Source organism: Ambystoma mexicanum, chromosome 2q, assembly GCF_040938575.1.
Source record: "Ambystoma mexicanum isolate Mex_15411 chromosome 2q, UKY_AmexF1_1, whole genome shotgun sequence".
Lineage (NCBI taxonomy): Eukaryota > Metazoa > Chordata > Amphibia > Caudata > Ambystomatidae > Ambystoma > Ambystoma mexicanum.
Window position 1 is genome coordinate 1,184,471,401 of NC_090924.1, and position 17,836 is coordinate 1,184,489,236.

Genomic DNA, 17,836 nt, shown 5'->3' on the forward strand with positions numbered 1-17,836 from the left:
TTAGGCCCCCCCATCTCCAAGTCTAAAACGGGGGCAACCTTTACCTCTGCCACCTTGGCAGCAGCAGGGGTGCTGTTGGTTTTGGGGTTTATGGGCTCATTATTTTTATTTTCTATGGGCTTCTGCACCTCATAGATCCGGGTAGCCTCTTCAATGACCCAGTCTAAAGATCTGTTCTCGTGAAAATCGCTCACGAGCTGGGTCATGATGTATTTGGGCAAGGCATGGAAAAATGTATTGACAAATTCTCTGCTGTCTGTGCGCACCCTTCTGGTGGTCTGCGCAAAGGCACGTTTCAGTTCTTGCACGAATTCTTGTGGGGCCTGATCCTCCCCACATTGCAAATTGTAGGCTGCCTTGCGAGCCTCTTGGAGATTTCTGTGAACAGAAAAATGTTTTAATATGGCCGCCCTATAGGTGGACCACCTTGAATGATTTTGGTCCTCCAGCCCCGCAAAGAAACTGGAGTACTCTGGGGAGAATTTCCAATTTACATATTGGATACAGCTTTGGCTGTCCTTCAAATGAAAAGTCTCCATCATTTGCTCATAGAGCTCCAAGTGTTCCCAAACAGAGTACTTGGCGTTCTTATGATAAGGCGTGATGACACTCCTGATTGCCTTAATCTGTTTCAATGGGTCCTTAAGCAAGGCCCTTTTTGCCTTATTGACCTTTTTGGTTCGGGTAACCCTGGTCCATTCATCCTCTAACTCAGAGGCACTGCTCCCAGAGGTTCCTGTCTGATCTTCCAGGTTTTTCCGGATTCTGCGAGCCTGGGAGTGGCTGGCAGAATGTGGGGACCTGGTCTCATGGGTCCTGTACCGCTCAGAGGAGTCTTCAGATCCCTCCTCGCTGCCAGGATTTGATGGGTACCCCCCCCCACTGACCTAACTGGGCAGAGGTTTTCAGGATGCCCTTAATGGGCCTACTCTTCTGGGGTTCCCCACTAAATTGCACTGTGCTTGGGTGCCCATACCCAGATGCCCGCCCCTCCATACCTGGGTGGAACTGGCCCATGAGCCCCATGCTTCTGGCTGGATAGTAATCTGCCATCCCTGTGGCCCGGTGCTCATGTGCGCCAGGGGACATGGGGGTGGCAGAGTCCAGGGACTGAGAGAGATAAAGGCCTCTGGTACTAGGGCTCCTGAGGTTATGCTCAGGATTTTCCCTTTCCCAGCGAACCTGGTCTCTATCTGCCCCTGCTCCCTGTTGCAATTTAAGATTCTGCGCTTTCAGTTCCTCAGTTAAGGCCTTACTAGACTCTATCAGTCGCTCCTGCATCGCTACCTGTTGTTGGAGCCTATAATTGTGCTGACAGAGAGCCTCATTTTCTCTCTGTGCCTCCTGATTGGTCCTGGAGTACTGGGCCAGTCTCTGCTGCAGGAGGGTTACCTCCTGAGCTGTGTCCGTATTGGCCTGCTCCTTTCTTGCCAGAGCATCCTCCACCCTCCTGGTGTGCTCTAACAAGTTCTGGTGTTCTTTTTGGAGGTCACCCAGTCCCTGGAGGGCCAGGTGATTTTCTTCCATTTTCCTTTTTAAGTGGCAGACTTCCTGGCCTAAGGTATCCCTTTCCTGACTAAGAGCCTGCATCTGTGCCGCCAGGTCATCCCTTTGCCTTTGGAAGGCACCGGCTTTCTGGCGCTCCTGGTCAAACTCTGCCTGGGTATCCAGGTCTTTCAAAATCAGTGTATTGCTCTGTGCCTTCTCCCTATCTAGGTGGCTTTGCAGGGTGACTACCTGCTCAGCACATGCCCTATTGAAGTCTAACTGTTGCTCCAGCTTTTTCTGGCTCTGCAGTAGGGAGTCCAAACCTTCTTGGTACTCCTTCTGCAAGGCCAGAAATCTGGTATCCTGGTCCGCCTTTTCCTGTTGCAGCACATCCATATCCTCCTTTATTTTAGTGATGTACCATCTGCTGGCATTTTCTGACTCCTGGCTCCTGAGCAGCCTCTGCTCAGAAGAGTCCAGATCAGATTGGGCCTTCTGTAATGCCAGCAGTTGCCTACTCGCCAGGTCTTGGCCTTCAGCACATTTGTCCTGCATGGCTCCCATATGTAAATATAAATATGTCGCTACCCGGGCAATCTTGTTGTGCTCATCCTTGGTCTTAGGGGTCATGTATAGTTCATTCAGGGCCACATGTAGGGGACCCTGATCTCCCCATATATCTGACCATGTTTCCGTGACCTGTTGCGCGATTGCCTGCAACCAGACCGTTTGGTCCTGATGAGTCCACTCACCTCTCACAAATAGCTTATGTAAGAAGTGCTCTCTGGCTATTTTGATGTCTACCGGTGTCGTCATTCTGGAATTTGAGTTCCTTCCTGACTTACAGAAGTTTGTATTTTATTTTTGCAAAACAGACCGTTTCCTTAGAGCTTTCCTTTGAGGAGTGCTTTACAGCGTAACACAGTGTGGTGATCCGACCGGATGTATGTCTCCTGTCAGTTAGCACACTGTATTAATCTGCACAAGTGATAAATCTAACCCAGACGTCCGGCTCGAGCCCCCACTTTGTAAGAGGATTCAATTCAACACTACAGCTAAGTCAATGCCTAGTCTGGGATACTGAATGGAAACCCTTATTGATATATCTTTATGTCCAGTTCATGAGTTCTGAATGACTACCCCTATATAACACCCCTCTCTTGGAATCCCCCTGACCCCACTGAGCCAAGAAGTAGTTCTGTTTTGCAAGTTAAAAGGTTTATTTGAGAATGTAAACAATATATATATATATATATATCACACTTTATAATAAATTAATAATTGAATATCACACTTAATGGTTTCAAATGGATGCAAGGTGGATTGAAAATGCAGTACAGAAAATAACTTGATAGGTTTTCAGCAAAAGACAATGTAATCACTTTCTTGGACAATTCACCCCGCCTTTTATGCAATGTAAGGAGATGAAGATGAAGATGACACAGTTCTTAGGAATGCAATCAAATAGAATTCAGTTCAATTCCCCCCCAGCAGCTTATACAACAGATAGGAGTTTTGAAACACAGGCAAAATGCTTTGAATATGGTGACAATGCAGTGAGAAATATGCTGAAAATGCTTTTAATTCCCTTCAGGAGGTTCAGGGTGAGTGGTATCTAGTTAATATTAGTTCAGGCTCACTCTAGCAATGATTCGGGGATGGTTCTTAAGAGGCAAACGAAATTTAGCACTTCAGGCAAAATCAGCTATCTTTTTACAAGTAAAGAAATCGGGCCAAATCGCAAATTGCGGCAAAATTTGCGAGTGCGAGAATCGTGATTACGGCAAAAGTATAAGTATAGCAAAGTATAGCAAGTATAGGAAAGTTAAACCAAGTTCCTAGCAGAAACGGTTCCAGAGATACGGACGATTAAATAAAGGTAGTTTTTCGGATTTGAAATTGTAAAAGTTCAAAGCGACAGGTTACAGCTTGCAGCTAGAAAATGACAGGTGACAGCTTTTCAAATGACAGGTGACAGTTAGGAGGCAGTTCTGGTTAGATTAAAATAGATTGAATTATATTATTTTAACTAAGAGATTGGTTCTGCACAGTTCTGCTAGGTACTCACAATATATTTTGAAATAGGCCTCCCCACGGATCTGGTCAGGTTTTGGACTGGACTCCGGTTCTGGTCTCGGCACTTCACAGTGATCTGGGTCAGCTCTCTGGTTCTGCTAACAGCGGTCTGGGTCACTCTGGATCTCTGGCCTCTGGTTCTAGATACTGCTCTGCTTTCTCTGGGTACAGCACTGCTTCTGGATCTTTCTGCACAGCTTTCTCTGGACCCAGCGCTGATCTGCACGGCTCCTGGATGCTGCTACCGCTGTTAGGTTTGCTGGATACTGAGGCCTACTGGGAAGAGTTCTCAGTTTGTGGGTTTAGGCCCTTGCTTTGAGTTCTGAATCAAGTTCTTTGGAGTTTTAAAGTCTAAGTGTTGAATCTGGTATCTTTTGGATGTTGTATGGTCCGGCAGAGCGCGTTGCGGCAACTGGATTTGAATGTCCTCTCTAGCTTCCATTGGCTCTTTTTATGTCTTTTGAAAGTGGGAGTGTGTGCAGCATCACTAGCCAGCCCCTCTTTCAACTGCCCATTGGTCAAGCTTTCCGCACTGCTTTGATTGGGGGAAGGAAATGTGTGTCATGGTGATGCTGTAGGTTTTATGGGTCAGAGGATCCTCCCCTGGTCAGTTTGCCCACAAATCTATATTTGACCTAAATACATATTTCATAGATACACAGTGGTTTGAAATTACATGCACCCATCACGTATCACATGAGGTATACTCTGTTCAAACTCTGATGTTTCTAAGAGCTTGCATTCAGAAACGGCAACATTTTGCATTTTTTAACTGGTTTTGCAATATTGGTTTTTCATTAAAAATTATACACATATACACGGCCTGTCCATACATACTCCAGTAAATTCCCATGTCTCTAGCTTAAACACAGAGTATGTGGTGTCAATAAATAGCGGGGTTTTGCCCCAGAACATCACACAAATTGGAGTTTGGGCTTGAATCGAAGGTACATTTTTTAAATTAAGGCTCTCAAAGTTATACATTCCTGTCATTTGATTACAAAGCGTTATCAGTATTTTTATAAACTATATATTTTGCTTTCAATTCAATTCTCAGAGTGTTGGAGTCCGCCTCCAAGACTTGGGTGGGTCAGTGACCATGCCTCTGCTGGCAGGCAGGCCTTTGTTGACAGGAAACAGTCAAAATCAACATATTCTATTCAAGTGCAAGAGCCTATTGTGTGGTCTCCAGGAGGCTCCCAGCCAGTCTGCCTTCTATCAATCAAGAGGTCATGTGAGATTCTAACTCCTGGTGTGAATCTCTGGAGGTGAGAGGTTTCCCAGCCTTTGGCCTGTTAATTAAATCAGATTGTCTTCTGGGAACAGCATGTGGTTAAGATTTTAATTAACTCCCAGCCTTTGATGTAAAGGCCTCTCCTGCAACTCCTGACATGCAGTTTCCCTGTCAGAGTTTAGACCGCTAGCGCCGCCCTCAGTCAAAAGCGGGTACTGCATGCATTTTTTTTGGATCAGTCTTGAATTCAAGCATTTCAAACAAGAGATATTACATGGAGGTATATTGTCCAGGTTCAACAAATGGCATTGGTGTAGTTCTGCAGTAAAATAATTTTGTGCTCATAAATTAGCCATGTTTGACCTGAAGAAAACGAATTCCCACCAGTTATGGGTTGCTTTTGGCAATCAGCATTGCCCCTTTTACAATGGTGTTAGGCTCTGTGCCCTTCTGTGCTCACAACATAGGCAAAAATGGGTGGCAGCCTATTCTTCATGCATTTCCCTGTGCATTTTCTGGGAAGTTCTGGCCATCATGACGTTTTCCATGCCAGTACTGCACAGTTTTTGTGGTAGGGCTCGGATGCATGGGTAAAAACATCCCACAAGCATTAACATTGGTATGAATCCTATTTCCTGGTATGATTGAAATACAGCTAAGGCATTGGCAGTTGCGAGAGATACATTGGGCACTTTTGGAAACTATGTCGAGGGGTGTGCTCAGTCGGTAGTCTACCAATTTTAAAGATTTATGGGAATGATCAGAGAGTATTCAATGACATCTATTCCCTCTACAGGCAGGGTGGGCTTGGGCCTTGGGTATTTGTACGTACAATGTTCGCAAATGGTTGAAAAACCATCAGTACATTAAGGACTGTCTTCATTGGCATGAGTTACTACTGACGTCAACTTCTGCACAAGGTTTCTGGAAGATTGTAAATGGCAAAAACCAGAGATCCAGAGCCATAAATGGTATATCTGAGTCGGGCTGGATCTAGCATATTCAACAGGTGCTTAGCTGCACACCCGTAGTTCAGTTTGGCTGTCTGGTTCCCTTGGCCGATTGGTTTTATGTCTTTGGCCCCAATGACATACTGGGAATATTAGGAGCCCAAAGGTCCTGTAGGGCTCCTGGCCCTGACGGGATATGTAGCACTATTATCAAGTTGGATCCTGAAGTCTGGTTGCAAGCTCTACATTGTGTTTTTCGTAGAATTAAGACCCTTCAGATCATTCCCATTTCCTGGCGTGACAGCATAATTGTGCAGGTACTGAAAAAGGCCAAACATAACGATCCAAAAAACTATCGCCTTCTTGCCATGTTAGTAGTATTTGTGGGATCGCTATTAGACTGCGTGCACTATTTACCACTCTTAAAACCTTAATGAAAGTTCGGCAGCAAGTGATATCCTTCCCTCAAACTTCCCACAAAGTTTGTAATAAGTAAACAGAAAAAATCGTAGTTCGGGAGGATATCTCACGCTCACACCATACACTTAATCTAAGTTTCAACTTATTGCAAGTCCAACATCACTATTCTTCAAAATATCTCAAAGTCAATCCAAGAGATTCATTTGCGTGGTGCTTCTGAATATTTTTAATTCATTAAGACAAAACAGCCGACACGTGTTTCGACCACCGGTCGTTCTCAAGGCCCATATACAAATCCCTATAACTCTCAAATTTGAGGTCTGAATGTCAGTTGATCACACTTGATCTTTCATTGTAAATTGGGAATTCCAATCCTGTACGGATGAGTCTGACTAGCTGTGGAGCAAAAAGAAGACTAGTAACTGGAATCTAGCCCATTGATTGGACAACTTTGAATTTTGGAGCCTACAATTTACACGTATAAGATTACAGGAGTTTACAGGATATATTTCAGACTTGATTCATCAGACTCATCCGTACAGAATTGGAATTCCCAATTTACAATGAAAGATCAAGTGTGATCAAATGACATTCAGACCTCAAATGTGATAAATAGGTGAAGTGAAACTAGCAATGCTCTCTCTAATTTTCCCTTTCCTCATTCTAAGAATAAAACTATTATTATTGCCAAAACTGCTGCACACAAAAGCCCAAAACAAATCAGAACGTTGGCTGAGAAATTGCCACTAAATTGTAAAATTACAAATATTTTGCAGTGGAAGCAAGCGTCGTGGGAAGGGTAAAATTCATTAAATTGCCAGAAATTCCATTTTATTTTAATTCACAGATTAACAGGAATTCTCAGACCCATAGTACCTACACATCTACATTCAAGGGGATAAATTCACTCATATATTCACATATTCAATATGCCAGTCTCTGATCTAGATCAGCAGTCAAGGTGTGTGTGTGTGTGTGACCGTGTGTGTGTGTGTGTGTGTGTAAAATCCAGTGCAAGGGATATAATCCTGTTGTCTTCTACACATTGACAGTCCACTGCTCTTGCAAAAGCACCAATGACCAATGGTTTAGATCATTTACTAATCATCAGTTGGCAAATGTAGGTGTGATATTATGCAATTAACTTCCAAAAATATATTCTGTGTATTATATTTTACAGAGAACTTGGTTCTCAGCACCACTTTCTGTTGGACACAATGTTAGTGTCATTTGTTTTTAGGAACTGCTGCCTTACATCACAGCAGATTGATGGGATTAAATGTTAACCTTACACCTGGAACTGGAAAGTGAGGCCAACTTTTTTCTAAAAATTCAATGCTATTGCATATCAATATCCAACTCAAGTCCAAAATGGAGGTGCATAAAGGGAGAGCGGATTGTAGTGGGTGCAGACACCTTTGCCATCTATCCCATGGTACATCCTCATTATCTATCATTTAATATCAACTATGCCATGATATTCCTTATGATGCTATTCCTGTCTGGGCCTGTCAGAGCATGGAGGACATGGAACGGCCTCCCTTTAGCAAACCTGCACACTCCGAACAGCATCTAATGCACACACGTATGTTTCTACACTGTCCTGGTAAGCTCATTTGTGTGTCCACTGTTGTTAAACTTTACTGTCCCACACCATCCCCATCCCACCCACTACGTGGTTCCCTTCACCATTGTACACATAACCAATTCCATCCAATTGCACCTCCCAATGTGCGCACGCTCACAACAAGCACACCATGGTCATAGGAACCCTGCTTGTGCCTGCGCAGTCTTCCCCCTCCCTTCTATGCACGATCGCCAGCCGTGCTGGAGCACAATTAATACAGTACCCCAAGATGACTGCCCAAACACATTATAGAGACCAGAGCCACTGACCACCTTGGACTGTGTCCTCATTAGTCTACTGCCCACTTATTCTGCCCTTGACAACACCTCCACCATGGACCGTTTCCATGCATATGTTCCTTTACCACCATCTTGCTCACCTCTGCCTCCCACTGCTGCCTGTGTGCGTTCGAATGTGCAGTCACCTCTGTCCTGGCAGCCTGAGCCTCCTGCCACGGCCTGCATACATGTATTTATGTTCATTTGCCTTTGTTTGGCCCACCTTTGCCTTCCACCACTGCCAGTGTGCATACTAATGCACAGTCGCCTCTGCTGTGGCAGTCTGAGCCTCTCACCATGACCTGCATACCTGCTTATGTGCTTTTTCCTTTGTTTTGCCCACCTTTGCCTCCCAACGATGCCTGTGTGCATATTAATGTGCTGTCGCCTCTGTTCTGGCAGCCGGAGCTTCTCACCATGTCCCACCTATCTACATATGTGCCATTGCCCACTACATGCCCTGCTCTGCCTCCCACCATGGCTTTTGCCTGTGAGATCATTAATGCGCAACCACCACCTACCAGCCATCCCTTACTGCCTACGATGGCCTCCAATTACACCAGTGCACAGCCAGTCCCATCAGGCCATGATGGGCCCCCAGATATGCCCCATCAGCACAGGAGTGCACATACTTCACTATCTGACTCACTGAAACTTACACGTATGCCCACACTGCACACTTACACCCTCTCACCACCTGCCAGACCAGCCTCACCCAAGCCCTTGAGGCTTTCACTGCCTACCACTAAACCATGCACCAGCCCACTCTATGAGTCAAACACCTACAAGCCCCCACCCTCCAGCTGCCCTCACACCAGGCTCCTCATTCCACACACTCAGCTGGCACCCGCCCTGCACCCACTACAATATGCCTGTATCAGAACTCCCCCCTGACCACACCACAATGCCTGTAGCAGAAAATATGCATGACCAAACCACCATGCCTCTGCCTGCCATATACACCTCTCCTGCTGCAGAACACAGCCTTGAAACCACCACCACACATCTACCCACCAATTACTCTTCACAGGCTTGTCCCATCACCCTCTGTGCACACACCACTGCCATCAATGATTTACTACGAGATAACAATCTCAACTTCTTTGCTGTCCCTGTAACTTGGCTACACAATGCCTCTTGTCCCTTACTCTCACTAGCCATCCATACCAACTACACTATCTTTAGGATCAATAGACCTGAGAAATCAGGAAGTGGAGTAGCTCTCATTACTAAAAATGTCCTGCCCATCAGACCTCCACCACGACCCCCCATTCAAGGATGCAAACTCCTGCTGGCGAAACTTCGGCCTAATGCTCAAACTACCATCAACAGCCTCCTCCTACCGCCAACCTAATAATCTGAATTCACTCAACATAAACGTCCCTCTGCTCCTCACCCCTCTCATCAAGCCTAACACTAAATTCAGCTTCCTCTGAGACTTTAACCTAGGCTTTAATGATACTTCAGATGCTAAATCCATATCCCTCATGGCTTCGCTTCAGGACCTGAGCTTCACACAATCTGTCACTGTGCCCACCCATTTCAAAGGCAGAATCCTCGACTGGATCTTGAACCTCAACACACCAGTCTGTATCACTTTGGTGTACCCCGTTCCCTGGACTGACCGCTCCCTGTTTTTATTTATCTGGCCCCAAACCTCCACCACCACACGTAAAGAGACCCAACAATGCACCATAACCTCCAGACACACTTGCAAACTCACTATGGAATTGATAGAACCCACCATAGTATCCTTCATCTCCTCGCAATTTGAAAGTAACAACCCTGACACCATCATCTTCAAATACAATTCCACTCTACTTCACACCATTCACCTCCATGCACCTCTAAAAACCACTATACACAAAAATGACTCCACTAACAAATGGTTTTCTGAAGCCCTACTTACCTTCATAGACATAATCGATCACTTGAACATCTCTGGAGTAAGAGACCCTCCCTATCCAATAAAGAAGCTTTCCACTCCTCCGCTCGAAACTACAAGAATGCCATAATCTGGTATTGCCAGTACTAGAATACATGAAGCCAGCACCAACACAAAGGAGCTATTCAGAATGTTCAGAGAGCTTTAATCCCCTATACCTTCTCCCTCCAGCTACACCAAAGACAAAAGCTGGTGTACCACGATCCAAACAACACTAGCAGACAAAACCTGTAGGCTAACAGACAAAACCATCTTGAAGAAATTCCTACTTAACAAAGCTATTGCGCCTCCTCCTCCTACCTTCATTGACTCCACCACTACTAGCCCTCCTTCCTTCCACATTACGACAGTGTCCCCTACAGATATACAAACCATCATACAACAACTTAAACCTTCCAACTGCAAAGGTGGCACGTGCCCTTCGAACATTATTAAGCTGTGTGCCACCGTGCATGCACCCATCATTTCTAAATGTATCAATGTCTCCTTTGCATCCAGTTAACCATCAAAGAAGCCTGGGTCCCACCTCTACTCAAGAAACCTTTCCTTGACCATTCTCTGCCCACCATCTACCACCCAGAGTGCCCTACCTACTCAAAATTCTTGACCGCACAGCCTATACACAACTCCAAGCTCACCTAGAGCACCAATGCCTCCTTGGCACCCAAAAATTGGGATTCAGATCTAGTCTTAGCACCAAAGCTGCTCTCCTCGACCTCAAGATCCAACTTGACTGCAACTGAGACTCAGGAGATCTCACCATCCTTTTCCTCCTTGACTTCTCAGCAGCCTTCAACTTAGTAGACTATGACATCCTGTGCAAGAATCTCACCACTAAATTCATCCTCTCTAACGATGCCCCCAGTTTAATCAAACTGTTCCTTAGTGAGTGTACTTCCAGGATATTCATTGGGTCAGAGGCTTCAGAACCATCCCAGTATCATACAGTGTCCCCCAAGATCATGTTTGTCTCCCACTCGCTACAACATGTACACAAGACCTCTGTTTGACCACTCCGACCTACTTGACATACCATGTACTAACTTTGCAGATGATACACAAATACTCCTGAATATAACTGGCAACCAGAGCTTAGACTCAACCAACATCAGCCAAGTCTACAGCATTGCTCAGACTTGGATGGCTGGACACCACCTTTGTCTCAACAATGACAAAATGGGGCTCCACATTATGGGCTCCCCCATCAGCTCAAACTACTGGACTCCACCTTTGCATCCTTCTCCATAGACAGCAACCCAACCCCTGTCTCCAGCCATGTAAACGCACTGTGCCACTAACTTTCCATGCACAAGCATGTTAATTTCTTGGTCTCATCTGCAGCATATTCCACACAATGTATCAACTTAAGCCATACATTTCTCACATCAGGCAACTGCCTCGCCCTTCCCAGGACCATTATTGGTAGCAGGCTAGCCTACTGTAACGTCCTTCACTCTGGCATCTCTTTCAAAAACCTTACCAAACTACAACTGATCCAAAATGATGCCTTTTGTGCTGCCTGGTGTATGAAACACATTGTACACACATCTCAGAAGCCAGGCGTAATGCCCACTGGCAATCAGTCAAAGCTCGGATTGAATTCAAGATCCTATTTATCACACGCCGCTGTATCCATAACACCTCACTTCCTTTTCTGTCATAGCGCATCTCAAGAAAAACGATTCCTCGCTGTCTGCGCTCATCGTCCGTTCTTGCCCTATCTACTCCTATATGCAACAGAATAACAGCAGGGGGAGTGAGCTTCACGGTTGTTGGCCCCAGCTTGTGGAATTCCCTCCCTTGTCTCATCCAAGATGAACCCTCATTTATCCTCTTCAGGAAACAACTGAAAACCAGGTTGTTAGACAAAATATGACTAAGAATACTACAAGTCCACCTGCTACCAATGGTTCCTTGACTTTAATACTAATGTTTACTATATTTGCTATGTTACCTACCATGTTCTAGAGCTGTGATACCTATGGGTCTGGGTGCTGCAAACAAATTAGAGACATAAATAGAATACAGTACAATCATCTATGTCATGTTGCCTAGTTGTTGTACAATCTGGTTATAGTAGGTCAGTGCTCCGTGTTTCTGGCTAATTGAAAACTTTGTTTCATTTCAGATCCGGATCTGCAGTGTAATTTTGAAAATGGTTTATGCAATTGGGAGCAAGACACAGATGATAACTTCAACTGGACAAGGATTAATGGACCAACCCCAACACCAAACACAGGACCAATGAAGGATCACACTTTTGGAACAGTTAATGGGCACTATCTCTATATAGAGTCTTCAGAACCCCAGGCCTTCCAAGATGAAGCCATATTGCTGAGTCCAAACTTTGAATCCACAGTGAATAATGGCAACCAAAGCTGTGTCTTCCGTTTCTACTTCCACATGTTTGGGAGGCACGTTTACTCACTGGCAGTCTATAAAAGAATGTTTAATAATGGAAAAGGTATTCTTCTGTGGCAAGCTTTTGGAAGCAAGGGAAATAGATGGATCAGGAAAACACTCAGCATCACCAGTGCTCAACCCTTTCAGGTAGGAAATAATGCTTATAAGGATAATACAAATGTGTGCTTACAAGTCATTGAGATAAGACTCTATAGGTCTCCTTGCAGAAGTGCTATAAGAACGATGGTACAATTGTGGTATTTCTCTCACTGACACACCACTGAATTGAAAAGTGTGAGGTAAAGTGAAGGATTCATCTCCAGCAAAACGCGGGAGATAGATCATCCCCATTACTTCCAGTAAAAAGCGGATTTACCATGCAGAATTACAGCAGAATTACAGCTCGCAGTAAATCCATCAAAAATGAACATGGTGTCCTACGGACTCCAAACATGAGTATTTACACTGCTAAACCTCCACAAGTAATCCCATGGGTACCCCACAGGACACAGTGATGGTAACCGAAACCATTTGGCTGTGAATAGGCAAATGTGTTGCTGAATTGCCACCAAACTTATAATAACGGTATATTATCAGTACTTCGAGGTCGGTTAAATGCAGTGAAAAATGTGGACCTGGAAGAAAACACACAATTTTATGGTGAAATCCAGTAGAATTTGCTATCATTCCAGGACTGCATATTTGACCACATTTCAATATCCTCTATAAAAAGATGATTGAATCTTCATTCCCTTCTGTGGCGTGTTTGTTATCTAAATATGATGAGAACAGAATCATTATGTCATATCCGAATGCCTCCATTTGATTGAATTAAAATCTGTGTATTATTCACTGAGAACTTGAACACATATGCGCTTGAAGTTGGTCACTTTTAGAGATATTCGTTTCCCTTGGACATGTGAAAATCTGAAGTAAGCTAAGTGTTTCTGTTGACTATACAAATTACAAGATGCTACTCAGTCTTTATCGAAAAGACACCATTCAAACAATATTAAACATTGCATTCATGTAGAGATGAAAGACGTATTAAATAAAACTCAGTTATCAGTACGGTTTTTCAAAATATTAATTAAAGTTCATTATTGTCCTCATGACTAATTGTATATGATAGAGCATATGTGTTTTAAGAAACAGCATCAAATAACATATGTCTGAGAGAAATGGATGTGATAATGTTTTCAGAAATGCATTGGGGTGAAATGGCCCTACAATGTCTGCACGAATCTCATAGCCTTTTTTTAAGAATTATTTTAAGATATTGTATTATTTGATGTGGCTGACTTTAAATAATGGTTGCCCCATTCAACTAAGTAATTAGAATGAAATGTGGTGCTTTCTATTCAGATAATAGAAATAAGCAAACTGAAAAATTCAGAAATCACAATAAGAACTGCAATCAGCAAAAGATGTACAATGTCAATCAGGCAGTGATGATCAACTCCAGCAAATACACACCCTTTTGCAAATAATGAATCCTATACGTTATTAATCATGGGCACAATGTTCTTATTATTTCAGCAATTGAGAAATGAACGAGGAGGAACATATTTTGACAAAATAATCAATAGTCTTTCACAGTTGTGTAATGTAGATTATGCACAGTTGTCTTCCCACGCTGGTCTAGAGAAACCTTCGACTATCGAGATGTTATGGATTTCAATGCCAATTACCCTTAGCAAGCCTAATCAGTAGTGAGGGGTCACAGGGGTCGTAGCCCGAATCATCTGATAAGCCACACTTTGCAGACCACTGGTATAGGGCCTGGATTTGCAGCATGTTGCAGACACTGCTTTGAAGACTGTGTCCAGTCCTGTCCTTTCCCCATGGCAGTGCCTGCTGCTGGCTTGCAGACTATCATTAAAATGTAAGCTTGTTCCTTGGAGCCTGCAAGCCAAAAGCAGTCATGTGAGGCCAAGGTTGCTGAAATCACATTTCACTTTTGACTTTTGTTAATATTTCATCTTCACATTTCATTCTCCTTTCATACTCTCCCCAACTTATTAATTAACATGTACTTTTTTACATTTGTTTACAACTATTTGATGCATCTTTTTGTTTTTATTTTTTTAAACAGTGAGTTTTCGTGTGTTGTGTTTGTGTGTTGTGTGTGTTGTGTGTCTCTGAAATGGCTTTTATGGTGTTGGCTGAGGTGAATATGCGGTTACCATTTGAGGGGTATTGAGGCTTCAGTGTTGGATGTGAGTAGAGAGTGAGGTTTGCATAGACAGCAGATGGGAATAAATAGCAACAACAAATACAAAAAAAAGCATGGTTGGGAACTGGTACAACTCAATGGTTCGAAAAGCAGTTTACAATGCTGCAATCCCATTGGAAAATTGTGCCAAAAGTGCCATCTATGTTTTCTGAGAAAATTAACACAATATGATTGTCAATCTAAACTAATGACAATCTCTAACTCATATGCATATTATGATTTTAACGGCACACTAGGTTTCATGTTTCCACTCCATATGATCTCCAGACATGTGCTTTCTCTGTTGACCAAAGTGTGCAATAAAGTCCATCAACATTCTTGCAGAGTCAAAGACTAATGGATGATCTGTTTGCTTATCTTGAAAAGCAGACCCAATGGCCCATCCTCCATGCTCATGAGAAATCCCTGGGGAACAGGCATGTGATCCATACCTCTGAACTGACCACAAACTTGGATTTTATTTTCAAGAATTGTTTAGAGTTCAACCCACTAAATGAATCCTCTGTTTTCCCTGGGGTCAGCTGTTGACCTCATAAAAGCTTTAGTCCAGCACAAGGTGGCTATGCAGAGATTTTTAGATAATGGGGAAAGGTTGGGCTTGTCTGGGCCTTCGAATCTCATGAGAAGTGCCTTTTTGTTATAAAAACTGTTTTTCTTCATGTACAAAACACACTTTGAATGCCACAATTACATCACACATGAGGTCTTCTTTTTATCTTTAATATAATTGCAACTTTCCATCAATATTCATTTTTCCATCAGGCTATGTTAACATTACTCTGGCAAGTGAAATGTTGTTTCCATGTATTCCTTTGTTTTCTGAACTGCACACACTTTCATGATAGTTGTTTCTGCTTTTGCAAAGTTACACATTCAATGGCAGTAGGCCTCTGGTAATGAGCCTTATCATTTTAGCAAAAGGCCCATTTAATTGTGCTCCTCTGGAAACAGCATTTTCATGTGACAGTTGGAAATGAAATGCAGCCTTTTCATTTCAGCAGTAATCTCTGTGTGGTTCCAATGCTCTGCATTTTGTGGCCCAACATAGCCAAATGCAGTTCCCTTTTCATTCGAGGCTGGGTTTAAACCCCACAGCATGTTTGGATGTGTCTCTACATCACCTATTTTACTTGTTTTGAGTGTAAAGAAGGTACCAATATGATTCTCATTTGTGTCATTATTTTGGAGACATAGGCCCTCATTACAACTCAGGCGTTAAGGGTTAACGCCGTCGTTAACCCTTAACGCCTGATTCCAATTTTAACGGCTGCTTTTAGCAGCCGTTAAAATCCATGGCGCTAAACCGCCTTGGTGCTAATTACGGCACCGTAATTTACGGTGCCGTAATTAGCGCCTTCCCCACTCCCATTATGCCCTATGGGGCAAAAATGGGAATGGGGAAGGGTAAATGGGAAATGGGGATTTACCGCCCCACTCACCTTGGAATGGGGTGGTAAATCCGCCATCCACCATGGTGTAAACATAGTTTACACCATGGTGGTAAAGTTGGTGTACTTACCGCCAGGTTCATAATGACCCCCATAGACATATGCACAAACAGCGCTATAAATGATGTAGACCATTTTATATCAAATAATCAAATTTATAGCCATGCTCTTGCGAATTAAAACTAAAAAAAGATGCACACCGGAATAGAGGCAAATATCCATTTGGGGAAGATTACCAAAACGTTGCCATAGTGCAACAAATAAAAATTGTTAAAAAACAGGTGAATTGAATTTAGCACTAATATTGCTGCTTAAACAATATTGAATGCATCAAACAGATTCTACCCCAATTGGTATTTCCTAAACATGTTTTTGTCAGGAGAACATTGAAGCAGGCAATTTTATGTACTTTGCTTTCTGCTTAACATAACAAGAGGTGTAAAAAAAAACACCTTTTGTTTTAAGTTATGCTGCACAGTAGTACAAATAGTCTGATTCATGTTTGCTCCATTGCTAACGCTTTTAGATAATGAGTTTAAAAAAAAAAAACAGCCTGTCTCATTTCGACTATTAACGCATTTCCTCAATGTTAGCACTGTTCAAATGGTAAATAACATGGCCTTTGATGATTGGCAGATGAGCGCTCTACCGTTCTGCTAATAAGCTTGAAGCAGTGCTTGTGATAAACCAGCTATTGATCTGATGCAAGCTCTGAGTAGCCACCACACTCAGGCCTGCTCATTGTTTGCACAGCGATGATAACACGACAATCTGATAATCGCGCACAGAAGCAAACACATGAAAGACATCAATCACTCATTGACAGCGCAACTCTATTTACACTGCACGAAATAGAAAAGATATTCCAGATCCAGGTTGTGTGTTGCAGCCCCTAGTCCGTGGAAACACTAAACGTCCAATCTAATGTCTTTAGTCTATCCACGTGCAGGGGATGATAAAATGTGGCTGTACGTTTTATTCCAGTTTTGTTCGAACGATTTTACTATTGAGAATTGCTTTTGTGTGCAGTGATGTATCATTTGGCATTTCATCTGACTGCAATTGTTGTTCATTTCGTGTATACACAGTACTAAAGTGCAGATTGTATTGGGTTGAAGTTGTATTTCATGTAGTGATTCATTTAGGCTCCACTTGTAGTTCATGTTGTGTTTACTCATTTTAAACACGATGGCGATTCCTCTGTTGTAGGAACAATAGCAATTTGCAGTGTTATTGAATTGGTCAACAGGGTAGTTTTAGTTAGGTTGGAAACGTTCTAAATGGTTATTTTACCCATTTCTGTGCCCATAATCTGCAGTTATTAAAGTAATCTGCAGCAGTGTTACTTGCACATGTTCTGCAATGCTATGATATATTTTATTTCAATGTATTTCAATTGGAAACTTATGTCTCTTGTTAGTTGCATAATATTAGAGAATAATGCCACCTAAGAGCCAAAGACATTGGCAGATGTGTTGCAGCAAATATTTAAAAAGTTACTGCCTGGGCTAGGGGAAGACAGTGATGGAAAGATCATGGAAGGATGTGTAAAGCTGAACAATGAATGCAGTGTGGATCACGCTCAGCATACAGGCTGAAAAAGATATTGTAGTCCATCCCACTACAGATGCCCTCCAAAGTAACTCCCGTCCATCAGTCTTCCCCCAAAACACCAATACAGATAACTTCGACATAGTTGTGCCAGTCTGGGCACCTCTCCAATATTGGCAG

General features: G+C 43.1%; 1 protein-coding gene across 1 annotated transcript in view; it reads left to right on the top strand.

The window, feature by feature from the left end:
- Window positions 1-17,836, top strand: part of MALRD1 (MAM and LDL receptor class A domain containing 1) — a 3,359,462-nt gene that overhangs the window by 746,294 nt on the left and 2,595,332 nt on the right. Inside the window, exon 20 of the mRNA XM_069646615.1 lies at window positions 12,147-12,568. Within this exon, the coding sequence (XP_069502716.1) occupies window positions 12,147-12,568 (422 nt within the window). The remainder of the gene's footprint in view (window positions 1-12,146; window positions 12,569-17,836) is intronic.